Here is a 26,919-nt window from a genome sequence, read left to right as displayed (position 1 = left end):
TTGAGGGCTCAATCCCCATGAGGATTGTATGCAGGAGGCAGCCACTTGATGTTTCCTTCTCTCATTGGTGATTTTCTCTCTCCCTGTCCCATACTCTCTCTCTCTCAAATCAATTTTTAAAAATATCTAATAACAAAGAAACTTGGACACCTAGCAGAAGGACTCACTCTTTGGGATTCATGTAGCATCTTTCCCATTGACAAATGTTTACTTTATTCTTGTTACACCCCAGGTATTCTGCTGGGAGCTGGGTTTATCAAGATGCATAGGAATATCCCTGACTACAGGGGCTTACCATTCAATGGGAGAGGGAACTGTTATACAACATACCATAATACAGGTTCTTAAAATAGAGTACAATACCGTGGAAGAGGCAAAGAGTGAGGACTTCAGGATCCCAAGGTGAAGGGGATCCTTCCAGGGCAGAAAACCTTTCACCTGGGCCTCAGAGGATGATGGTGGGAAAGGCAGAAACTGGCATGTTCAGAAATGGGGAGCTGTCCCATCTGGCTGGAGCACAGTGTGCATGGGAGAAACAGAAGTGGTAGGAGATGAGACTGGAAGTGTAGCTTGCGGGCAGGAGGGGGTGGCCTTAAAAATCAGTCCAAAAAGCTTGGATTTCACCAAATATTTAAAGGAAAGACATCTAAGGTATTTTAAACATCAAAGTAAAATTTTGAGATCCGTGTTTTCAAAAAATAGCTTCGGTGGTATGATGAAGGGTATATTAGTGAGAAAGATGGAAATTAGAGGTAAAATTAGGTTAACATTCTGAATGGACCCAAAGGCATCTTGTATTAACCTTCAGACATTGGATACATTATTGTTTGTAGTTATCTGTGCATATACCTTTTCTATTAATAATGCTTTTTAAAGTTGAACCTCCTGCCTTAAACACTCAAGAATTCTGGAAAGTTTGTTTATAGCAAACTACTCAGTAGTTGTAGTCTTCTTTCTCTAATTCTTTCCAGATGTTAGAGCAAATAAGGCATTAACAAACATTAAAACACATGAATAATGTGTATATTTAAAATCATAATAGTCATAGTTCATAGATACCATTTTGAGTTTATATGCTCTATGTGCAATGCCAAGCATTACCTCCCTTAATATTTTCAGTAAGTGGTATTACTTGTTTATAGGTATTATGTTTTATGGGAATATGTTTTATATGTTTGAGGTTGACAGTTTAACCTGCCAGGATCACATAGTGAGGATGTCTTGATCTTTCCATGATAATCATCTTGGTCTTTTTCTGTACCTTATGCTTCTTTCTTCACCAGAAAAAGAAATTTCCTTTTGCAGTTACCTCTCCCTGGAATGCTCTTCTCCCAGACATTCGAAGAACTGACCCCTTCAGTGTGTAGATAAAATTTGACCTCATCAAAGAAGCCTTCATTGATCATTCTATCTAATGTCACTCATTTCTCTACTTTACTTTCTTCATAGTGTATCACTATCTGAAACGATTTACTTGTTTTTTTTTTCTTTCCACTAAGCTAGAGTACAAATGTCAAGATGTCAGTGTTTTGAATATCTTACACACTTTGGATATACATAATTTTAGAACAGTTTCTAGAACTTAGTACACATTCAACAAATGTTTACTCAAAGGATGGGTGAATGAGCAACCAAATGTCTCCAGAGCCCATGATTGTGCTTCTGCCCCATGCTTGCTAGATGTGTTCTTTCTGCCACCAGGCACACTGGAGAGGCACTGGCTGATCATAAAACCCTCCAATTGTGTATCTGGGACCCATGCTATTCACTTTTTAAAAAAAACATTTTTATTGATTTCAGAGAGGAAGGGAGAAGAGAGAGATAGAAACATCAATGATGAGAATCATTGATCAGCTGCCTCCTGCACACTTCATATTGGGGATTGAGCCTGCAACCAAGGTACATGCCCTTGACCAGAATTGAACCCATGACCTCTCAGTCCATGAGCGATGTTCTAATCACTGAGCCAAACTGGCTAGGGCCTGATTAACTTTTAAAACCAAATATTAACTCTCCAAGGAAAGAAACCCGCATATATTCTCTTTCTCATTAGTTAATGTTTCTCAATTATAACTACTAGTTCATATTTAGTAGCTAGGATGTATGATTAGAAGTGAACATTTCTGATAAATTACTTAGAATTTCACCTTTTCTCATTGCATTCCTGTTGGCTGATTTTTGTAGGAGAATGTTGGAATTGACATTTAAAAAACAAAACATTGTTCTGGGCTAGTTTCTGTTTTTTAAAGCACCATATTTAAAGTACCTAGTCTATCTAATAAATTAGTGAATTCATAATATCTCCATGTACAAAGAACAGTGCTGGGAGGGTAAATTCTTTCTCAAACTACATTTTCCTTTGTGGTTTCAGATTGGCCTTTTCAGAAGGGTAATTTTTCTTTGTCTTGTTAGAGGTAGAATCTGAGATGACTGACTTTGTCTCTAGCATGCTAACCTCTTTCTTTCTCACTAGCCCATGTATCTAGGAATAGCTTGCTGATTAACTACTAACTTAGAGAAAGGTGGCCTGTGAAGGAATTTTAAGTACATTTCTCGATGTCCTGTGAAGTTACATGATCTTAGCTGAGTTAATTAACTTTGTTAAAATTATATAAAGGGATTCATATGATTCTAAACTACAGAAGAAGCAAAGCAATTTGAAAGCAACCTGCCCTTTACCTTGATCCCTACCTTCTCTGAAAACCATGGTGTAATGCCAATGAATAGAATAATGGTTGACGAGCAGATTTTAAGGCATTCTAAATATCACTGGTTGGTTTAATAAAATTAATTAGCCTGCCACAGAGAAAATTTACTAGCGTGCTGGTTAATTTCACAATGTAAAGTCAGAGAAGGGAGGTGGGGTTGAGGAAACAAACCTTATTAGTTTTGAATAATTATTTAAAGATGTGGAGCAGCCTATTTCAAACACTTTGATTGCCAAATGCATTAAAGCTTTAAATTCAATGTTTGTATCCTGGTATATATGGAAAGGAATCTCTCTAGATGAAATCATAAGCATATCAGTTAATAGCTAAGTGACTTATTTAAGATACAGAATAGCAAGCAAAATCTTAATAAAACCATAGGAATGAAAATTTGCCTTAAGACCAACTCTTGGGAGGTTTCCATAATCTTAATTTGCCATTGATGCAATTATTGCTTTTTCTTGTCTTTTTAATCCAAACAAGATGTTTGCAGTGGCCATGGAAAGGTGCCTGAAATCACATGGCTGAATTCATTTAATTTGCCAACATTGTCCTTTTTCTCTCTTTCTTCCTGGTAATGGGCAAGAGTCAGTTCTGGTGCATTAGGTACTAAATCTCTTCAATTACCAGCCGGGAAGAAAGATTTAAAATTGTGCTTTAAACCTACAAACTGATTTAGTTTTAAATCACATACACTTCTCCCATGGAGCCTAAATTAAACTGCAGAAAGGACACCGAGCTCAAGAAATTGAACTGGTTGGGGCCAGGGCTCAGTCCAGCAACAGCAGCCAACCATTTTGGTGTCTTTCCTCGGGGCCCTAGTGCAAAGCGAAAGGGACAAGACATGCTGAAAGACACACCTTGTACGAGAAAGGGCAATATTGTATTGCTTGGGAGCTAGGCACGGAATAAACGTTAGTATGGAGGAGTCTACTCAAAGCTGTTACTCTTTTTTCTCCCTTTTCGGGTGCTCGGCAGCCATTTTCAATGTGGATGACTCTGTGGTTGATCTGGAGACCCTGGCGGCCTTATATGAAAATGTGAGTATCAAAGCCATTCCGAACAAGAGTTTCCATATTTCCATGTCCTTACTAATAAATAAATAAATAAATAAATAAATAAATAAATAAATAAATAAATAAAAATGTTAAGGTCTAAAAAAAATGGTTATAAGTGACTCCTTCCTGAAAAATTGCTGAGCCATTCATTCATGTTCTTTGGTGGTAAGCATTTTGATATAACATGGATGAGGTTAAGGCACAGACATGCAAGCTCAAATAAGAGCAGACATGAGAAAAGCACAAGGTTCCTCACCCCCACTGTGGTATCTGAGTTAGTAGATCACATTGCACACCAGCAAGGGAGGGTGGCTCACTTTGTGCCACGGAACTCAGCCCTGTAGCCTACTATCAGAGTTAACGAAGGTAAGCTACTGACTCAATGTTGGTTTACACCAGTGTCTTCCTATGAGGAATGGAAATGCTAATGCCAGCTAGGAGGATTACTCTTAGTCCAAATGAGCTGACGGTGTTGAATGTGGGGTATAGCATAGGATGATGAGTGTGTGTTCTGGATTTAGAATCAGACGGGTTTAGCTCCATCATTGACTGCTGAGCAACTTTGGGCCATTTAAATTCCATAAGCCTGTCTGCTTATCAGTGCAACAAGAATTCGAATGTGCTCTACCTGATTCTTTATGAGCATTAAAAGATAATTCAGTATATGTAGCAATAGCAATGTATTTTGAAAACAAACAGCACTGTACACATATGTGGTCTTTAAATTTGGGTTGTATGTGGAAATAACAAGCACAGTTACAGGTTCTCTGGACAGTTCCCTACATGTTTTTACACCCTTTACATGTATCAGGAGTTGTCTAGTACTACTGGGTGGGAACTTCTCATGTTTCCATCAGTAAGGCTCTCATTAAAAGATAAGAAGGTACACAGATACAAGGCCATTGGGAGCTGACATTGCATTTGTTGAGCACCTGGAGGGCAGTATGCTATTACGAGAGAGAGATTGCGAATCAGGCCCTGTACCAGGTATTTTGTGGCTTCAGTGGAATCATCTATATAATGAGGGTAAGTGATTGTGTTAAAGGACTTTTCAGAAGGCAAAGTGCCTTTCTAATGCTTTTTGTTATTACCCTGGGCTCAGGACTGTGTACATGGTCAGTACTTGTTAGCTCACAATAGAGGTAAGATGTATCCAACTGAAATAGTTGGATACATTGAGAAAGTATGCGACTAAATGCCAAAATAAGCACTGTAGACAAGGAATGCTTACAAAATTTAGAAAAAGAGAAGATGGTGACTAGAAAAAAAAAGTCAGGAGCCTACATAAGTTAGGAGGGCTATTGAGAGTCAGGAAGCAAATGCAAAGGACAGCTTGACCCTTATCTGCTTATGGGCAAACAGAGAGAGGATTCAAAGGCAGCAGCCCAGTGTCCTGGCTTCTGTAATCAGCTGATGTCACTTATTATGACCTTTGCATTAGCCAGGGATTCTCAAACATTTGCATGCACCAGAATCACTTGGGAGGCTTGCTGGGTCCCACCCCTGGAGTTTCTTCAGTCTAGGGTAGGGCCAAAATTTTGCATTTCTAACTAGTGACAGGTGGTACTGATGCTGCTGGTCCAGAGACTACACTTTGAGACACATTGCTTTAGACCAGCGATTTTCAACCAGTGTACCATGGCACGCTGGCGTACCTCAAGAATTTTTAAAACATGCAATACCGGACTATTTAGTCAGTGGCACTGACCTCTTTCCTTAGATTGTCAATTAAAAAAATAAAATGACAACAGCCAACACAACAATAGCCTCTGGTTTGAGTGAATCAAAATTATACCTATTGCTTTTTGTCAGATTGGCAAAAATATATATTTTCTTTTTTTTTTAATATGTTTTATTGATTTCCCACAGAGAGGAAGGGAGAGAGATAGAGAGTTAGAAACATCGATGAGAGAGAAACATCGATCAGCTGCCTCCTGCACATCTCCCACTGGGGACATACCCGCAACCCAGGTACATGCCCCTGACCGGAATCGAACCCGGGACCCTTCAGTCCGCAGGCCGACGCTCCATCCACTGAGCCAAACCGGCCTCGGCAAAAAAATATATATTTTCTTGATGTGCAGTAGAATTTTAGTAATTAATTTATATGTGCCATGAGATGAATTATTGCTTGATCCTCAGTGCTCATTATTTTGTTTTGTTTCTTTTTTAACACAGAGAGCGCAAGAGGATGAATTGGTTAAAATAAGAAAGTATTATGAGACATCCAAAGAAGAAGAATTGAAGCTGCTGGATAAACCTGAGCAGTAAGAAAGCTTGAACACTTTTCTGTTGGGCCCCAGTGCAGCCCCTCTCTCCCTGCCTCCCAGCTTTGAACAATCACCTCTAAATGGTGCAGTGAGTTAAGTCTCAGCTCTACCATGCCTCTGACCTATTGCATGTAGCAGAATGACATGCCTGCTGGGAAAAGCACCTGGGAGATTTGTGCTGCTGGATAGACTATTTCTCAACCCCTCTCCCCACCCTCATGACTCCCCTTTCTTGTTCTAGCAACTTATTAATTCCTCCTAGACTAAACATTCTGGCCAAAAGGGTAACTGAGGAAGGAAGAAGTCATTGCTCTGTTTAAGGATTTGCTGATGCAGTTGAGAAGATATGTCAGAGCACAGCACAGCATTTGATTTTCCTAAGTGGCGTATCCAGTAAATGTAGCCTGAGTGTGTCAGTTTTTCCCCGGATTTCTCCACCTGCTCTGCCCAGTTTAGATGTGATTTTTTCATCTTCTCTTGGAGTGTGCTTTTCTCTCCATTCACTATCTAGAGTTGTTTGCTCTATAGTTTGAGGTGTCTGTCACATCCTTTGAAAACCCAGAACTCCAATGTGTAACTGAGTGACTCTTGTCCTTGGCTGGGCTCTTAGATCTGCAAACCATAGAGAAGCTTCTGCGGCTCTGCAGTCCCCAGGCCCCACCCAGGACTCAAAGTCCAAACTCTGTGCACATGTGCAGTGAGTCCAGAGCAACCGCAGGGCTCCTTTGCCTGTTGCTGTTTTGAGTGCTTCATATCCCATTCAGGCCACCCCTCTCAGCCTAGAGGAGGCAAGGGTGGGAAACAAAGAGAAGAGTGATCAAGTTTTGGCTAACAAGTCAGCCCTGGAGGCATCTGATGTTCAGTGGCTTGTACAGAAACCTTCCTGCCTTGCCCATGGGTCCTTTAGAACAACGGTCACCAACCTTTCAGACCTCACAGACCACCAGTGGCCCGCGGACCACCGGTTGGCGACCCCTGCTCTAGAATGCACCTCGCCCCTTGGATGCCTGGTCTGAATAGGAGATTTCTAGGGCTATTCAGTTATTGACCAACCTTCATGATAATTTTGGGAACCTTGGGTGAATTGTTCTCACATGCAGCATAGGTCAGGACTCCCCCCGCCTCCCCCCGCAGTTAGTTCATAAAACCTAGTAATATTCTGAATTAATGCAAATAGAGTTCCACTGCCCTTTATCAACCCCCACTGCTGAGGGATTCTGTGGTCCACTCCCAAGTCTTATTTCCTAATACAATAAACTAATCCCCACTAACAAGCTAATCACTGAAAAGTGACTAATAATGGAATATTTGGACACTGACAAGGCCATGGGGAGTATTTGAAGACTTAGTCAGCTTGGGCTGCTATTACAAAATACCCTAAACTGGTTGACTGGTAAACAACAGGAATTTATTTCTCACAATTCTAGAGGCTGGAAGTCTAAGATCAGGATGCCAGAATAGGACTGCTGACTTCTCTTTGTATCCTTACATCAGTGGTTCTCAACCTTCCTAATGCCTTGACCCTTTAATACAGTTCCTCATGTTGTGGTGATCCCCAACCATAAAATTATTTTCGTTGCTACTTCATAACTGTAATTGTGCTACTGTTATGAATCGTAATGTAAATATCTGATATGCAGGATGTATTTTCATTGTTACAAATTGAACATAACTAAAGCATAGTGATTAATCACAAAAACAATATGTAATTATATATGTGTTTTCCAATGGTCTTAGGTGACCCCTGTGAAAGGGTCGTTTGACCCCCAAAGGGGTCACGACCCACAGGTTCAGAACCGCTGCCTTACATAATAGAAAGCAAAGAGAGGAAGCAAGCTCTTGTGTCTCTGGGCATTAATTTCACTCATGAGGATTCTACCCTCGTGACCTAATTACCTCTCATCACTGGGGGCACAAATATTTAGTCCCTAACAAGGACAAGCATTTGGTTAGGGCCAACTATACCACCTTGAGTAATGATACTCTAAGCCTAGAGTTGTCAGACTTTTCCTGTGGGGAGCCAGATAGTAATTATTTTAGGCTTTGTGGGCCATACGATCTGTTGGAACTATTCAAGCCTGCTGTTGTAGTGCAGAAGCATAAACAAACGGGTGTGACTATGTCCCAATAAAATTGTATTTACAGACACTGAAATTTGAACTTGACATATTTTACATGTCATGAAATGTTACCGTTCTACTGATGTTTTTCAACCATTTAAAATTGTTAAAGCCATTCTTAGTTGATGGGCCATACAAAACAAGTGGTGGGCTGAATTTGGCTGTGGGCTGCAATTTTCAACACCTGCTCTAAGCTATGGGCATGGCCGACCCAGTAAAATGAACAGTTGGTTTTTGTTACTGGGAGTATTTCCCTTTTCCTTTTGTGTTAATGCCTTTCTAGCATTATTTTTCAAGGTTAATTGCCAGGACACAATAATGGTGGCAGGTAATTAACATATAACTTTTTTTGAGATTTTTAAATTGATTTTTAGAGAGAGAAGAAGGGAGAGGAGGAGAGAGACACATCAATCAGCTACTTCCTGCACACACCCCAGTGGGGATCCCAGGCATGTGCCCTGACCTGGAATTGAACCAGTGATCCCTCAATTCCTGGAATGATGCCTAACCAACTGAGCCACACCAGCCAAGGCTACATATAACTCATTATTCCTGCTTTCTCTCCCAATGATCTGGATTGAAGCCCATTTTTAAAGTTTGTAAATGGTCACTGTAACAGCTTCCTGGACATGCTAAGTTGTGACTGATAGCAAAGAGGCCTGTGCGTTGTCCTGGTAAGGTGATGTGCCTGGATTCAGTTGCTGGAGGGAAAGGCTCAGAGATGGGGAGTTCAGGCCTGAGTGAATGCCACCTTTGCTTTCGATCTCCTGCACAGTACAGCGTTTGTTTGATCTATGCCAGAGTTTGATTTTCTGGCAACTCCTTTGCCATTAGCTCCAAGTTTGTTGACTGTACGCATGTTGTACATACTGGAAAATATGAAGTCTTGGCTTTACAATTTCCTAAGAACCGTGTGTTGCCCAGTCCTATAAATCATAGCATGGAGAGACTGGCCTCATTACTCACCTCATCAGCTTTCTTGCACCCCAGTGCCAGGTTTAGAAAGCCATTTCCCATAAAGGTGTCATCCGCCTGGGACCAGGTTGAGAGCTGCTCCCTTCAGAGATGGCCCTTGACTCTTTACACTCTACCCTGAGGTGGTGAGGTGAGGTGAGGTGAGGTGAGGTGAGGTGAGGTGAGATTTGGGTTTGATTGGGCCTGATGCAAGCTTTCTGTGGCCGAGTGAGGACACCATATACAGCCTATCGGGATGCTCCACTAGGGCCCACAGCTACCTCGGGAAAATACATGGATTCTGAAACAAGGCTCTGAGAGTGGAGTCCTCTATGGAAGAACACAGGTTACAAAATGAAATGATGTTGTGTACACAGCCCCGTGTGCACACACACACCTGAGATAATACCATTCGGGGGTTTGGGGGATGATAAACCAAATGTTAGGTCCTTAAAACCAATGGGCACATTACGTCATTCCACCTGTCAGCTGAGTTGCTACTGTGGATGAGTAACCAACACAATGTGAGGTGTAGAACTCCTCTCCTATATACAGGCTGAAAGTGTAGCTCTTCCTGGGAAAATGAACCTAACCTGGGGAAAGAAAGGCTTCTTTGGAGGGTATGTAGTTCTAATTACTGGCACTAGGGTATAAAGTTAGACAAGTCCAAAGGAAATCAATCTGTAAATATTCTTAAGTACCAAGACCCAAACTACGAAACTCAGTTCTTATGGGTAGCGAATGAAACACAATTGAGGGATAAGGTATTTATCAGACACTTGCTTTATAGTCACTGAGGTTACTTATCCTTCTGATATTTTCCCAGATAAATGGGAAGGGAGTATGGTATGATTTCTGACAGCTTTGCATGGCTATTTTTTGACAGAATGTGACATAAAATCATCTCCCCCCACCCCCAAATTCGCTTCCCCATTATATCACATCTTCACATTCCACCAGGTATCCAAGTCAAAAACTTACAAGTCATTGTGGACACTACTCAGAATCCTTTGGGATTGGTCAGTTACTCTGGCTCTTGCTGCCCTGTAGCTTTCTCATCCATTTTCCCTCTCCATTCACACTGCAGGCCCTCCTGCCTTCCCTCTTAGAATATTGCAACTGCGGTTGTATAGGTCTTCCAGCCTCAGATCTGCTGTCACCGCCAGTCAGTCAGCCAACCCAGGGCCATGGTGATTTTCTAAAACAAAAAGCTGAAAGGGTCACTCCTCTGTTTAAAACCCTACATTCATTTAGACAAAGTTTAAACTCTTTAGAACACCATGCCCCATTTTAGCATCTGACTCCTCCTCACCTCCCCGACAAATATCATGTAAGCCATCTAGGCTCTGCACAGCACCAGAGAGAGCTCCAGGGAACCGTGGCTGACCCGGTCCCTCACGGCTCTGTCTTTGTGCCCTGCGTGTGACTTCCGTAGCTCCTGTTATAGCCCCATCACTGGGAGCACTTACGTGCAACATAAATTGGTGAACTTATGGGCTTGTCTCCTCATATTGGTCCCGAACCTCCTGTTCTGAAACTGGCTATAAGTAATTGGTCAAGCAACCTGCACTTTTCATCTGTGTCCTTCTTGCTGAGTTGAGGTGTTGAGCAGTATATTCTCTTACACAGTCTCTGCAAATGCTTCACTCTGTGTTCATTTACTCTAGGAAGTGTGCACACGCTGGGGATCAGGTCCTGCTTGGGAATAGAGCCTCACGGTCACATTTGGGAGAGGAAGGAATGCAGGGCACTTCCCTTGCGGTAGCTCTCAGCAGCATCTGAGTAACTAAATTCCCTGAGTCACCACAGTACCAAATGCCCCTGTCCCTCAAGCTTTTTACTACTCATATTTGTGAAAACTGGTGGTACCCCTAATTCCAGTTATAAATAAATCAGTGGTTTAATACTAATTTTATGAAGAAACAATTTACATAAACATGTAATTTCTTCATCTTCTCCTAATCAGAAATCGTATGGGTTTTATATCCGATTACATGATTTTCATAAGAATCCATTACAGAAATTTAAAACACAGGTGTGGCTTCTTTATGGGTATTCTTTACTTCATCTCTGTGTCATTTAAAAACAAAAAAGAAGGGGAGCCCTGGCTGGTGCGGCTCAGTTGGGTGTTGTACTGTGCACTGAGGGGTCCCTGGTTCAATTCCCGTTCGGAGCACATGCCCAGGTTGTGGCTTAAAACGCTAGTGGAAGGCATGCAGGGGGCAGCCAATAGATGTCTCGCTCTGGCATTGAGGTTTTTGTCTCTCTGCCTCTCTTCCTTCCTCTCTCTCTAAAAATCAATAAAAAAAAAAAAACCACAATGAGAAGAGTTGGCTTAGAAGATTAAATATAGGAAATCCAATCAAGAAAAAAAAAATTTAAAGAAGATATTACCTGGTTGTGGGATAAATAAGAAAAACAGCTGATAATTAGAATCTTATTAACACCCAGAGCTCCCTAAAAAAAAGTAATAAAAGAGGCACCGAGTATTAGCTAAGGGAATTACTTCAGGCATGGAAAGAAGGAGGCCCCAGCTTCGCAAGCATTCTTGGGCAGACATTGCAAAATGTCAAAGTAATGATGTTATGAGTTGACCGAGGCTTTCAGAAATATCAGGTAATAATCATTTCGACCCCAAAATGAATGTAATTGCTGTTAGTGGATTCTCTCCTTTTCTGAGTTCACATCCAACTCTTTCCACCCGTTTAGTTTTATGCCCCTTCCTCTGGTAACTGGCCAGGAGAGTATGTAGTTCTTCCAACTTAATTTTGCAAAGGGCACCGTTGCCCAACTGCTCAGACAGTGAGCTTTTGTGTGTAGGTTAGTACTCGCCTTTAGCTTTAAGATCTGCCTTGCCACAGTTTTTAAGCAGCTTTAGATTGTGTCCACTTAATGAGTGCTGCTTTGTTCCAAGCACTGAGCTCTGAGCTCTGTTTCTATAGGCAAGTTGATGTGGAAGAGTAAACAAATATCTGCAGAATAGGGACGTTATCGACTATTATCTAATTCATTAAGCAAAAATCTCACTTCAGTAAGAGATTTTGTACCACTTGTCTCCAGTCCTCACTTTATTCAGCTGTATAAATATATCCTTAGAGAATGCTGCATTATACAGCAAGTATATTGTATATATTTTCTCATGCCCTAAAGGCTAACGCTTCTCATTTGGGTTTAGTCTCTTAATTGGGTAGCAGGAGATAGATAACTTGTTGTGATTCATTATAATTGCATTAATTTTCTGTTCCTAAAGTAATTTATATACCAGGCATTTATTTTTTAACTATGTAATTTATTGATTTCAGAGAGTAAGAGAAAGAGCGATAGAAACATCAATGATGAGAAAGAATCATTGATCGGCTGCCTCCTACACACCCCACACTGGGGATCGAGCCCACAACCCAGGCATGTGCCCTGACTGGGAATCGAACCGTGACCTCCTTGTTCATAGGTTGACGTTCAACCACTGAGCTATGCTGACTGGCCCCTATGCATTTATTTACTACCATAAAAACCCATTTTTTGAAAAGTGGCTTTGTTATCCACAGTAGAACACATCGCCTTAGAGTTGCTTAAGTTAGCCTGGTACCTTTTAAGTTTGTTAAATTAATTGTCAAATAAGGAATGCTCTCATGATGGATCTTTTCCAGCTGTCTTTTTACTTTCCTTGTGATTTTATATGAAGCTAGATAATTCCTTCTTAATTTTTACAGATTTTTACGTGAATTAGCCCAGATCCCTAATTTTGCTGAGCGTGCCCAGTGTATCATCTTCAGATCTGTCTTTTCCGAAGGCATCACCTCCTTGCATCGAAAGGTAGAGATCATCACACGAGCTTCTAAGGTATGTTGCTGTCTAATTTAAAAAGACAACTTTGTCCTTATTAGGGGTAAAGGAGGAAGCTGGGAGTGGGAGAGATCAGCTAGAGTCCCTTTGCCAAAACTTTTTGGGTTTAAGATTGTGTTTTTCTAAGTATAGCTGTGACTATTATCCTGCCTAAGTGTGAGTGTGTGTGTGCATGCAGATGAAGTGCGAGGGAGAGGGAGAGAGAAAAGAAGAGAGGGAAAAAAATGTCATTCTTACAGATTTTTTCTCAAATATTCCAAACACCTTCCAATGTACATACTGGCCATTTGACACCAACCCAAATAGTATAGTTTATTTTTTACTCACTGTCTGAATTACAAAAGAGGTTTTTCCTCAGACCCATGAATTTGACCATCTGAAATGTGCTACATAGTGAAATAAAAATATTCTAGAGATTTGTTAAAGGAAACAAATGATTATGATAATGAGTGATGAGCAAATAAGTTTTTGTTGGCTTTACCATATTGGTATTCATTATAAAGTTAAATTCTAGCATTTGGCTTTTTCTCCCAGTGACCCATGTCCTTAAGAACACTCTCCACAAATACTGTAGCTTTTAGTTTAATACTTAGTTACTTATCTGAAGGCATTATTTTTTTCTTTGTAAAATATAAAAGATTTCAATAAGGGAGGCATATATACCAAAGTATAATATGTATCCTTTAATAGTGCCCAGAGAGTCAGGAGCAGAAGTCAGCCTAGAGCTGCATTTGGATTTCTTTTCCTAAAATAAAAGAAAGCCAACTAAGACTATAGAGAAAGGGGAAAAGTATCTATTTGGAGTTTGTACTTGAAGGAGAGAGAGAGAGAGAGAGAGAGAGAGAGAGAGAGAGAGAGAGAAGGAAAGGGAGAAGGAGAGAGCAAGGGAGGGAAGGAGGAAGGGAGGGAGGGAGGGAGAGAGAGGGAGAGGGGGAGAGAGAGAGAGAGAGAGAGAGAGAGAGAGAGAGAGAGAGAGAGAACAAATGAAATGGGGAGCGAAGAAAACTCTAAGCAGCTTGAAATGATAACAGTGAATAGACATATCAGCAAACACTTAATACAGGTAGCCTCTGGCCTTGAACTACCTGATTGTAGTTCACCTCTGAGGGTTAGAACCACAAATAAGGAAGAATTGACATGTTATTATAACTACCCTACACTTAACTGTACTGTTTACATAGATAATAGTCTAAAAACAGATCCTCAAATGATATTAAACCCCTTTCTACTTGCAAGTCATCGAATGTGAAGCCTAACTATAACAACTCTCTTTCCTGAATTTATAAATACTTTCAAGTATTTACAAAATAAAACTGGCTCAAATGGAAATACAAACACTAATATTTAACCCACACATAGTATAATTCATTGAAAGGATAGGAAATGATGACTCTTGATGTATTTTTTAAAAGACACTTAAGGCTTAAAGTTTATTTTCCATCTTGCTAACTGTTAATTCTGTTGGTAACATGCCACCAAACAGCCTATTGGGTACTCAATAAATATTTGTTGTTGAATGGACATAGTTATATTTGGAGTTCAGCTGCATAATCATTGGTGTTTGTCATCACAGGGCTTGCTGCACATGAAGAGTGTGAAGGATATTTTAGCTCTTATTCTGGCTTTTGGAAATTATATGAATGGAGGAAATAGGACTCGGGGACAAGCAGATGGATACAGCTTAGAAATTCTGCCCAAACTCAAGGATGTCAAAAGTCGGGTATTTATTTGTTTTGTAATAAATGTCTATGATCTGCCATTATTTTCCCTCTATCCCTTTAATTTTAAAAAAAGAAAACCTATTTCTGATTGTTCCATTTATCTCCATCCTCCCCATAACAATATACTTTTCCTTTGCTTTCTTTTGACTTTGGAATAAAATAGCTTTTTTTTAAATGTTTGATCTTATTTTAATGGCAAAATTCCCACTACATATTTGTTTGCTTTAAAATGCAATTAGATGTTGAATTGCAGCGAGAGAATAAAACAGCATATGATATTAGCCATAGCACAAGGCTTGAATTTGTTGTTGGCCACTTGTAATTTATTCATTCCTGTGAATGGACCAATGCTGAGGTGAGCATTTGACTTACTCTTTTGCCCACAACAATCAGGCTGGACATTACTGTCAAACTCTCTGAGCCTGATTATCATTTGGCTCCACACCCCTGCAGAGCCACCTCTTTAGAAACAACCAGCCATACCTAGGCATCCTATAGGGGGGCAGTGGGAGTGGAGGGAGGGGAAACACAGAGGCAAATTAGAATTAGATCCATGTGAACAAGACTCAAAGGCTGCCTTGTGGGAGGGCCTGGCCTCCCAGGGTCATAAAGTGGCATGGCATTCCTTTTAAGCTGTCCTGATTGTTTTTCACACCATTAAGAACACACATCTTTTGAAAGGTGGGAAGGGAGGGATGGTTTTCTGTTCTAGTCCCTGGTTCCCTTTAGCACTCCCCTGCCCCCTCCTGACTTGGCTTTATGCCAGAAAATATAGAGACTGTGTTTTATTTATTTATTTTGTTTGTTTGTTTTAGCCATGACCTAAGAGGTCTTATGGATTATTTGGGGGATTTTTACCCCACAAAGAGCAGTGTAGTGTTATTTCTTTGCATGGATGCCATAAAAAATGGATGGGACAAGGAGGAGAGAGAGAAATCTTGCCGGTCTCAGAATTAGGACCAGGTATCACAAACTAAAAGTGTTCAGGTCATAAACTGAGATTTTTGGCTCTCAGCTGTATAATACAGCAGAGTCTCATGTGAATGATTTTCATTTAAGCTTCTCTTTTAAACCTAGGATAATGGGATTAATCTGGTGGACTATGTCGTGAAATACTACCTGCGTTACTATGATCAGGTAAGAAATGGCATTATGTGGAAAACTACACAAATGGGGCTTCAACTCTTACACATTGTTGACATTCAGCAATCTGATGATGGATGGATGGATGGATGGATGGATGGACGGACGGACGGATGGATTTCAAGTCCAACATAGAATCTGAGAGCTAGCCAGCCTCCTTGGTTTATAGATGGAAACACTGAAGCCATTTGTGAAGAGAAGCTCTATTTGGTGGTACAGGTCTACTGACTCTCACTCCGTTGTGTGACACAGCTTCGGAGAAACCCCCAGTATCCCGGTGCCTTCTGACCAGGTTGCCAGGGCCTTTGTGAAGTCTAGCCATTCAGTAAGTGGTTATATTTGAAACTAGATTCTGGGATGCAAACCAAAATTTAGGAAATTAATATTCAGTAATGCCCACGACATTCTCAATAATGTTCATCTGGGAACAAGTTGCAGATGTGGAATTTGAAATCCCTCCTCTTTGCTTAAATTACATTTGCAATTAGAAATAACATTTTCTGTGAGAATCTACCTGAGCATAATTTTCTGTATTTTATTCCTCCTCATTAAATTGAGAACAAGGAGTCCTAGCTTTGAGAAGAAAGAGGTACTGTTGTAAGATGTTGAGAAATCTAGCAATCAAGATGAATGGAAAAAGTCTCCGGAAAATGTTGTCAGGACTCCTGCTTAACTATCCATGGAAGCAGAGTTTTTCCTAGGTACTGAGGGAAGGAAAGTAAAGATGCCAGAGCCTTAGTTTTGAGAGGCCTGCAATTTCATCCAGACGACCAGCTAAGCACTGATGAGGTTTATAGTTCTCTTTCTTGCACTCCTGGTGGGTTTATCTAATTGTTCTCAACATATCTACAACCAGGATTCTCATCCCACCTCACCCCTCCACTTCTCCCCTGTTTCTATTAAAGATATTATAATTTTGGTCATTTAGACATGAAATGGTGCTTCTCTTTCGTTGATCTCTGTCCTTCAATTCAAATTGTTTGTCGTATTCTTCCCTGATTTTTATCCTAAGTGACCCCCGCCCATTCAGGCTTTGTGATAACTCACCTAGGGAATTTCGATTACTTTCCGGCTGGCTTCCCCACCATTCTGGTCCATCCCATGGCCTGTGGCCTGATTACATTTTATAGTTCTGATCATTTCACATCACTTTTTTACTCCAAAACAAAATGGCTCCCCTTTTTCAAGTGAATTAAGACTCTATCCAATTTAATGCCAGTGTTTTACAACCAGATTTTTATTACTTTTCCTCTATGCACAGTCTATGCTTCAACTCAAGACTTGATGTTTTCCAAACACACCCTGTGCTTTCTTCCTGATGTGTTTTTACATCTGATGTTCTCCCTAATTGGAACTATTCTTGTCACTAGCCTTTTTATATAAAACTTCTCTTTTGTCTTATGAATATCTCTTAAAATAATTAAAATACCTTTTGGGGGGAAAAGTTTATATAGTGAGCTCTTCAAAAGCAATAAGCAAAAATCAATTCATTCCTTCTCATTTTAAAAATAGTGGCAAAACAGACTGCAGGTAACCACAGAAAACAAATATAAGATATAAATTGCCAACTATATGTATAGAATTAGCAATCTATACTGATCCAGCCTTTCTAGGGTCTGTCTTGTATGATTGACTGAGATCCTATCTGTTTAAGATCTATAGGTCAAATGAGACCCTTATCTAGTTTGCTCTGGATTCACCAAACTATATGTCCATATGGGTACCTTGAAAAAATTTCTCATCATGTGCTTTTCAAGCTGTTTGCCCAAAGAGCTGTGTCAGCTTACAGGGGACCCCTTTTCCTAATTCAGATGTGCTGTATGGGCTAGTGAGACTTTGACCGTTCTGTATCTGAAGCCCTATGAATATGTGGAATATTATACATATTTCTAGGGGTTTTATCCTAAGGAAAAAATAAGGACATGTATCACTATTTTATTTGAAATAATTTGTAGTAGCAAAATATCACGGAATTTTTTAGTAGGTGTCCAAAGGTAGAAACTAAGGTCAAATAAATTATGCTAGAGTCATACAATGGAATATGCTACCATGGAAAGTGTCTAAGAGAATGTTTACTGGCATTGGAAAATGCTCTTGATCTGCTTTTAAATTACAAATGTGTTTAGAATAATATATACAGTGATCTCCAATATGTAAATATAAATACACACAGAAATACCTGGAAAGATATATATTAAAATGTTTGATTATTTCTGGATAGTAGAATTGTAAGAGATTTTTACTTTCTTCTTTCTTTTAATTACTAAACCTAATGAACACGTGTCACTTTTGTAAAAGGAAGAAAAGATATAATAAAAAATATTGCAATCTTACATGACCTTTCTTCAAAGAGGGCTTTGCTCAGTTCCTTGTCTTTTACTCGTTTTAAGCCCAGGAACACTTTGTTTTCATGACTCACTTAAAATATGTTTTCTACCTCATCTACAGATATCAATGAGCAATTACCATCGCCCTGGTATTGCTCCCTGAGATCCAGAACTCATTGTCTCTTTCTAGTGTCTGTAATGTAGGTGCCTGATAAATACTTGCTGAGTTGTATATTCTGCAAATATTGACAGGAATGTGATAAGAGGCATCTATAAAGAATTAGGTATGAGGAGGTGAAAGTTACTTTCTGGTAGAGAGGGGAGGTATATTGCTTCAGGCAATATGTACATACCGTACCCCAAGTTCTGGCAGCAGGTACCAGTTTGGTAGAAGCATTGTGAGAGGTGACCTTTCTAATCACAGGTTGACATGAGCAGATATACCTCCTGGTATTTGTCTCAACCAAGTCAGATGCATTGTGTAGGAAGACTGAGATTTGCCTATGATATACGGCTCGTTAAAGAAAGCCGAACCCAGTGAAATCAGCTTCCCAGAGGAAAATCTTACCGTAAGAATAGTTTCAAATTTGGAATGATCCGGCTTAGGAAAAATAAGAAGTCAACATTCGTGTGGTCCTCCCCTAGTTTTCACTGTGCAAAATGCATTTCACTCAACAAGAGCATAAAATTGTATGATTTATTAAACGATCCTCTCCCTTTAGGAGCATAAGTGATGATTTCTGTGGTTAGTAGTGATGAGCAATTAGCTGAAGAAAGGTGACTTTTGTTCCAGGCTTTCTTCCACTCATGCCAGGTTTTGGGTCCAAGTCTAGGTCTGTGAAGTTTAAAGAAACCCATCTAGAGCCATGTCTTTTGAACTCTAATTGAGCAAATTTCACCAGAACTACTACCAGGCTGATTGGCTCAGCAGCATTTTCTCAATTAAAAAAAAAAAAAAAAGAAAGAAAATAAAAGAAAAATCAAGCTGGACTAAGTTTGATAAAAAGTTTTGGAAAATAGAAAGAGATATTATTCATGAGTACTTCCAGTGTAGATCACCATGGAGTATTGTGGCAAGCATCGTAGATGTTGTTCCATCTTGGCACTCAGACCGGATACTGCTTCTATGGTTTTTAAAGTAGTCAAATAAGTATAGGAAGATGAAAAAAAGTGCCTTGATCATGTAAAATGTTGTCCGATGCAAATGAGGAGAACCACCTTCTTTTATCATTCCAAGTAAAGCTAAAGGTTTTAAAGGAAGGGAAAGAGTCAAGGGAATCCCCGAAACCACAAGAAAATATGAAAGTAAGTTAGATGTCTCCTGCTGAAGGTAAGGTTTCCCAGAGCAGAGTTTTGTAGCTCTTCTGTGATGTTTCCAAACAGAATTTATTGAAAGGCCGGAGGTTACATTCTATATGGAGACCAAGGCACAGTTCCTGTCTTCCTGTCTAGTGGGGAAGACGTACAAGCTAACAGGCAATTTGTAAATTAATGTTGGTAAGTCCTGTGAGAATGGTAAATACCAGGGGCTCTTGGAAACACCAAGAGTTGGTTGCTGGGACTTAGGGGGAATCTCTGAGGAAGTGATGTCTGTTTTGAGATTTGAAGGATGAGTATGAATAAAGAGGTATGAACATGTTCCAACCGTTCTGGGCAAGGGTTGGAAAAAGGGACAGTTTCATATAAGTTTTACAAAAGCCTAGAGGCAAGAGACCATGACCCGACCTATTATTTTAAGAAAGTTTGAGGAAGGGAGTTAGAAATAAGGAGAAGGTAGAAATAAGGCTGGAGATGTAGACAGAGGCCAGATCATAAAGTGCCTTGTAAAGCAGTTTTAGAGTCTGGAACCAGTCCTAATAGCAGTAGGAAAGATGGAATGTGAAGGAAAGCTGGCAAAGTGGCCTATGTGGAGAGACCTGAGGATTGTCTGAGATGAGCAAGATATGAAGCTACATTAAACAACCCAGGAAGAAGCCAGATAGACTGAAAAAGAAATTTGAGGCTCAGTTTATCTTTCAATGTGCCCGATGAATGTTTTGTCCCTCAAGAAGTTTCTCAGCTCGGGCGCTCTTTGAGGGATAGTTGTGGGGCTTGTCAAAAACTATACCCAGTCATGCCCACGTTAAATATGTGGTAAGAGTAGCCAAACAACATTTGGAAAATTTTTACAAATATGAATTCAATCCTCCCCCCAACACACACACATGTGTGCATGCGTGCTTTAAGGTTCAGAGGAAGGTAGGTAAAGGCGTAAGGCAGGGTGATTGTTTCTTCCATTGAAGTGCTGCCTTACTCAGTACCTTCCAATTCACACCCATTGACATACCTCAACGCTGAGTTCTCTAATTGCTACCATGTGCAACCCAAACAGGGACTTTTAATTTAAATACTTTCATGTGTTCCTCCTATGCCCTTTTCCATGGACATAGAGTGCCCAAGATCAGGACATACCTGACAATTTTCTCTTTCATTCATGAGGCAACATGGAACCTCACCCATGCCATAGCCAATCTAAATGCCAGTATGAGCAAAGAGATGTTGTGAAACACACCAAAGCACTTCAAAGTAACCAGTCCAAACTGAGGAACCCCGGAGAAGTGTTGCTGCAATGTTTATTCAAACATTCAATAAGAAATGCTTTGGAATTTCAACTGAAAGTGACAATTGGGAAGTATAACGTGCTTTTCTCCACTCTATCTTTTAGGAAGCAGGAACAGAAAAGAGCATTTTCCCCCTGCCTGAACCACAAGATTTCTTTCTGGCTTCCCAAGTCAAGTTTGAAGACCTCATCAAAGACTTGAGAAAACTGAAGAGGCAACTGGAAGGTAACAGGAACTATTCCGTTATGATAATAGCTAAGAGTTTTAAAAGATGATTTAAGAGGATTACTTGTGTGTGGCTCATTGAATGGAATGGGTGCAGAGTTCAACTGTGGTAAGCTACAGCTCTCACAAAGCGTTCCATCACCGGGCACTTTTTGGAGGCACTGGACTTACATATGTCTCTCTCTCTTACTGTGTTAGTACTTGTTATATCTACATCTTGTCTTATCTACATTTCCCAACATATAATAGATATAATTTTAATAATATTAACAGCCTAAACCCTTTACTGGATGCTTACTGTGGTCTCATATAATTCTTATAACAAACCTAAAAGCAGGAACTATACTAACTTTTCTTTTTACAGATAAGAAAAATGAGGCTTAGAGAAGTTATGTTCACGCAGGCAATGCAAAACAGATTTACTGAATTCTATCTGATTAAAACTCATGCATTTTCTAAACAAGTTTACTATGCTGCCTTCTCTCTTCCATCCCTGCTCCCACACACGCTCCCTCTTCTTGTCATACACACACACACACACACACACACACACACACACATGCACACGCACACCCGTGTTCCTATATATTTGGTTTATATATATGAGTCTAATAAAGATGGCAAGACATTCTATTTTAGTTTATTTTACATTTTTTTAATTATTCAAAACAATATTCTGAAAGCCCTTTGGGCTTTTTTAAAAGGTGAAAATATGCTTCTCTTGGGCAGGAATTTTCCTTTGGCATTTCGAGAGTCTTGTGTTTTCACTGTGGAGACATCTCCTTGTCCAAGAATATAAATACTTGCGCTGGAGCTTGTGTAGCTCCAACTGAAGAGCTCTGTGGAGGATTTAGGGAGCGTGTTAATGTGGAAATGGAGCCCAGAGTGCCAAAAGGCGAGCTTGAGGAAATGAAGAGCTTGAACCAGGAATATTTTTACACTAAGACATAAAATAAACATTCAAAAAATGTTTATTGTGAAAGAGTGCTCAGAAACCCAAGTCTTAGACAGAGAACAGCTTGGAACTGGAAGTGAAGGGGCAAGGTCTGCTCGGAGTGTCAGGGAAAGCCATTTGTTTTTACTTTGGGCATAAACTTGCTTAAATAAGGACGGTGGTTACAAGTGAATATTTTTACCTTGTAAATTATTTTTAAAGGAACATGTGGACATTTCCCCCCTCCTGTTGATGTGGTTGAGAGCATGAATTCAACCAAATGAATGCTTTGTTCAGGAATGCGATATGTGGACTTGTGGTTATTCTATTCCCTTTCCTAAAAAAATAAAATAAAATAAAATAAAATAAATAAAATAAAATAAAATAAAATAAATAAAATTAAATAAAATAAAATAAATAAAATAAAATAAATAAAATAAAATAAAATAAAAAAATAAAATAAAATAAAATAAATGACAGTTTTGTTCTTGTATAACATGAGGAGCTTGATTCTTACTTGAGTAAAGCCAAGTAAGCCATCATGGAGTAGTTTCCTCTGTCCCTCTCCAGGGGTGGAATTAGGGCCCAGGCCAGTCCCCAGGATGGCTGCAGGTGAACAGTGGCAGCAAAGACCCATGTTTGTTCACTCCTTGGCTGCCTTTGAATGCCCATCCCCCCAGCTCATGGCCCCTTTAACACCCTGGGCCTGCTCGCTCCTCTTGTCTTTTGAATAGAAGCCTGATCTGTGTGTATTCTTTCTTCTTCCCCGGCCTTCCTTCCAGGGACTTCCTCTTTTGGGCATCCTGGCTCGGCCACCTCCCTTGGACGCTCCAGTGTGTTAGATGATAACAAAAGGGATGAGAAGAGTGAATTAAGAAGACAGTGGACAGGCAGGGGTTCCCCCAAAGCTCCCCACTTTGGTGTATCTTATTTTCTCTAGGGAAATCCTAGCTATCATTGCAGATCTCAGCACTCAACTGACACTTCTCTCAGTCAATTTTAAGGAGATATAAAACTTCTGCAGCTGGAGGGACTGCCCTAGGAAGGAAAACTGATCATCACAGTTATTTTTCTTCTTTGTATTGGACTTCACCAAGGAAGTACCATAAAGGCGGTTGAGGAAACTGGGACTCCCCCCCCCCACACATTGAATATTTAAACAAAAAAATCCCTGCTAATCTTTACTGATGCCAGTGTTTTTAACACATGAAAGGTACCTAGTAAATATTTAAAGAAAATACAGACCGTTGGTTCTCTAATGAATTTCTTTTTCTTCCAAATACCATCTGGCAAGATGGCCAGAGTCGTGGCGGTCCGTTTCATCTCCCGTCCCCATTCAGGTTTCACCGCCTTTTCCATAAGGCCTTGGTGTGAGCCTAGATTGAATGTTTAATTGAAGAGGACATAATTTTCACACATACAGCAAAGATTTGATGAGGCTTTGAGGTTTATTGTAGCCATTAAAATGTCGTGGCTGCTGGCAAAACCCCAGAAAATGTCTAAAGCTAAACCAGATGTGATTAGCAAATTTCAAGAAGTCTCAGGCCCCGGTTCTCCCCGCAGTCATGGCCCTTTAGAAGAAATTTGTTTTGAGTAGCCTGAACCACACCTTAACAATAGGATGAGAATGAAACTAGGATTGTTGGCTGTACAAATGTCACTGATTTAAGTAGAGGTTTTCAATAGGCACCTTCCATAGAGACAAGAACTTTGCATAGCACTCTTATGTAGGTAAACACAGCAAGGAATTGATGGTAATAGTATCAACTTCAGTTTGTTGCATTATATAATAATAATACATTATTATTATCTATCAGGTGCTTTGCATATATCATTCTTTGAATCCTTACAATGACCCTCTGAAGCAGATATTATTGCCGATCTCTCATAAGAGGAGGAAACTGAAGTTTATGATGCTCACATAACATGCTAAATTACTTCGCAGGTGATGACCTAGCCACATTTTAAAACTAGATGCGACTCTAAGCCATGTACTCATGACATATCCTGCTAGTGGCCCATCAGTCTCCATACCTTATCATAGATCAAAACAGAAAGGCATATAATCAAGGCATAAAGCTTCATAAAGATACAAATGACAGAAAGAGCGTCACTGAACGTGTGCATGAGTATAACTGTATCTACTCCCACTCCTGGAACCATATAAGGAAGCCCTTGGGTTGGGATAGAAGGGGGAGGACCTGTAGGAGAGATGGGTTGAATAGTGAATAGACACAGTATTGTGTAAGATTAAGACCTCAGGCTTTGGAATCAGATGTATTTTTTACTGGTTTGGTGAAAGTAAGATCTTGTCAAGTAACAACCATAGAGTGTATTAATTTCTCACTCACAAAGTGGGACAACATAGTATATACATCATAGAAGGACATGAATGCACACTACCTTAGTAATGAAAGCTTCAATAAAACCGACTGGGTTTATTTGAGTACCTCTTACTGGAAAATGCACAACTTATAGAATCAGGCCCAAAATGTTGGTCAGCCAGCTGGCTGTTTGTGGAGAATCGAATTCCCAGAGCACTTGTACACTCTTCTCTGCCTTGTGGAGACCAAACCAAGTTCTTGGTGCTTGGGAACATGTTCCATATTTTGTTCACTGTTCTACATCCCTTAATGAGATGATAATTTTGATTTTCCTGATACTGTGAAGTTATAAGTGATAGTTTGGGGAAATCCAGCAAGCAGTAGGAATAGTTGCTCCCTTTCTTATTCGTTGATCTTGCTGGCCAAAATTCTGAAGGTATGATTATCGACCCAAGTGGCGGTAGATAGAATAATGGTTCCCAAAGGTGTCTAAACCCTAACCCTGGAATCTGTGAACATGCTACCTTACATGGCAAAAAGGGACTTTGCTGACATTGAGATGGGGAGATTAGCCAAGTGTGCCTAATCTAATCACATGGATCTTTAACATGGATCTTTAAAAGCTGGGAACTTTCCTTGTCCGTGGTCAGCAGGAGGTAGTACAGTAGAATGATCAGAGAAATGCGATGTTGCTGGCTTTGAAGATGGAGAAAGTGGGCAATGAACCAAGGAATGCAGGAGCCTCCAAAACTGGGAAAGGCAAGGGATAGATTCTCCATAGAGCCTCCAGAGGGATTGCAGCCTGTCAATACCTTGATTTCAGCCCAGTGAGACCCAGGTTAGACTTCTAACATATGGGAACTATAGGTAATATATTTGTGTTGTTTTAAGACACTAAGTTTGTGGCAATTTGTTTTAGTAGCAATAGAAAACAAACACACCAAAGGTGTGTTTCTGATTGTGCCAGTTGATACCAGTCACACACCACACCACACCACACACACACACACACACACACACACACACACACACACACCATTGCTGAGGCCACAGATGTGGGATTTCCCAAGTACTAGTGCTCACCATTACTGCAGAAAATGTGAATTAGTGCTTTCTAAAGAAAGAGTCGCTAGTCCGATAAACCTGGAAATGCTCTGTCCTGAAATCACATCGTAGGAATTCACAGTGCACATGAGTTTATTAAAGGTTTTAGGAAGTCCTGCAATTTTTTAAAAAAGAACACACACACAAAAAACATGATTTATCCCTCTTTAAAGCAGCATTTCTCAACTTAAAATATGAAACATTGTGTGTGTGTTTTGTGTGTTTTTTTATTTCACTAAATATTTAGTAATATGTTGCAGAACATACATTCTGTGAAATGTAGCTTAAGTGATGTTGACATTGCTATCAAGTTTTTAATATAAAGACACAACTATTTATTAAATCATCATTCCTGGATGACCTTAACAGGAGGAGCTGTGATAAACAATTATGCTCTTTGCCCATTAATGTTGCTCTTAATACTCCCTGACCACACTGTCCTTAGTTGTTATCCATGTAAACAGAGTGGGTCACATCCTCTTGTAAGTGTTGATGCCTGAAAGCCAAAATGAATAGCCATAGTGTTACTCAAAATTACTCTGGTGTCACCACTCCCAAATCCACATTTGTTTCACATCAGCCTGTAATAGTATTTAGTTATGAAAAATTCACTCTGGCTATGAAAGTAAGAAGGTCAATTAATTTTTTTGTTAGAAGATAAGACAGGAACTCTTCAGATAGGTGTTGAAAAGTCATTCTATTCTGAGAAGTTTAAGAAGAAAAATAGCCCTGGCTGGGTAGCTCAGTTGATTAAAGCATTGTTCCTATAAGCCAAGGTTGTGGATTTGATCCCTTGGCAGGGCACATAGAAGAATCCACCAATGAATGCATAAGTAAGTGAAACAACTAATCGATGTTTCTCTCTCAAATCAATCAAAAATTATTTTTATAAAAATAAATTGTCGCCCTGAATGGTTTGGCTCAGTGGATAGAGTATCCGCCTGCAGACTGGGGAGTCCCAGGTTCGATTCTGGTCAAGGGCATGTACCTTGGTTGCGGGCACAACCCCAGTGTGGGGTGTGCAGGAGGCAGCTGATCGATGTTTCTCTTTCATCTATGTTTCTAACTCTCTATCTCTCTCCCTTCCTCTCTGTAAAAAATCAATAAAATACTAATAAAATAAAAATAAAAAATAAAATAAATTGTCATTAGCTAACAAAAGTTACTTAGTAACCCCTGTTATTAAGGGTGGGCTACTTAACCAGCTAACTGTGATCTAAATCTGCATTGAAATTGATGCATTCTGAGCCCTGTTATTGCATATATAAATTGGGAAAATGGAAGTAGCAGTTAACCCTAAGTGTAAGATATACAAACTTGTTTGAAAATGTTGGCTGAGGTGCAAGTTTGTGTGTGTTTTAAGATCATTCCAATGATGTCCTTTTCCCTAAATATTTAAGACTATATATTTGAACATGTCCTTTCTGATGAACCATTTAGAAATATTTGGAAATACACTTATACATTTTTGGAAAGGCAAGAGTTTCTGTTGACTTTTTTGATATCTTTTACCACTCTATAAATGTTTACCTGATAAATGTTTATCCTAAAATGTTAACTATTTTAAGCCTTTTTAAAGTGAGATGCT

The 26,919-nt window shown here is 39.8% G+C and overlaps 1 protein-coding gene across 2 annotated transcripts in view; it reads left to right on the top strand.

Moving 5' to 3' along the window:
• Positions 1-26,919, top strand: part of FMN1 (formin 1) — a 393,533-nt gene that overhangs the window by 242,141 nt on the left and 124,473 nt on the right. For both annotated transcript variants that reach the window (XM_081108000.1, XM_081108001.1), the window contains 6 exons: positions 3,687-3,748; positions 5,945-6,033; positions 12,821-12,950; positions 14,527-14,673; positions 15,752-15,811; positions 20,849-20,969. In XM_081108000.1, coding sequence (XP_080964126.1) covers positions 3,687-3,748; positions 5,945-6,033; positions 12,821-12,950; positions 14,527-14,673; positions 15,752-15,811; positions 20,849-20,969 — 609 coding nt within the window. The remainder of the gene's footprint in view (positions 1-3,686; positions 3,749-5,944; positions 6,034-12,820; positions 12,951-14,526; positions 14,674-15,751; positions 15,812-20,848; positions 20,970-26,919) is intronic.

The sequence above is a fragment of the Myotis nattereri genome, assembly GCF_964212035.1.
Source record: "Myotis nattereri genome assembly, chromosome: 1".
Taxonomy (NCBI): domain Eukaryota; kingdom Metazoa; phylum Chordata; class Mammalia; order Chiroptera; family Vespertilionidae; genus Myotis; species Myotis nattereri.
The sequence above is the reverse complement of the archived record's forward strand: the minus strand, read 5'-3'. Positions and strand labels throughout refer to the sequence as shown.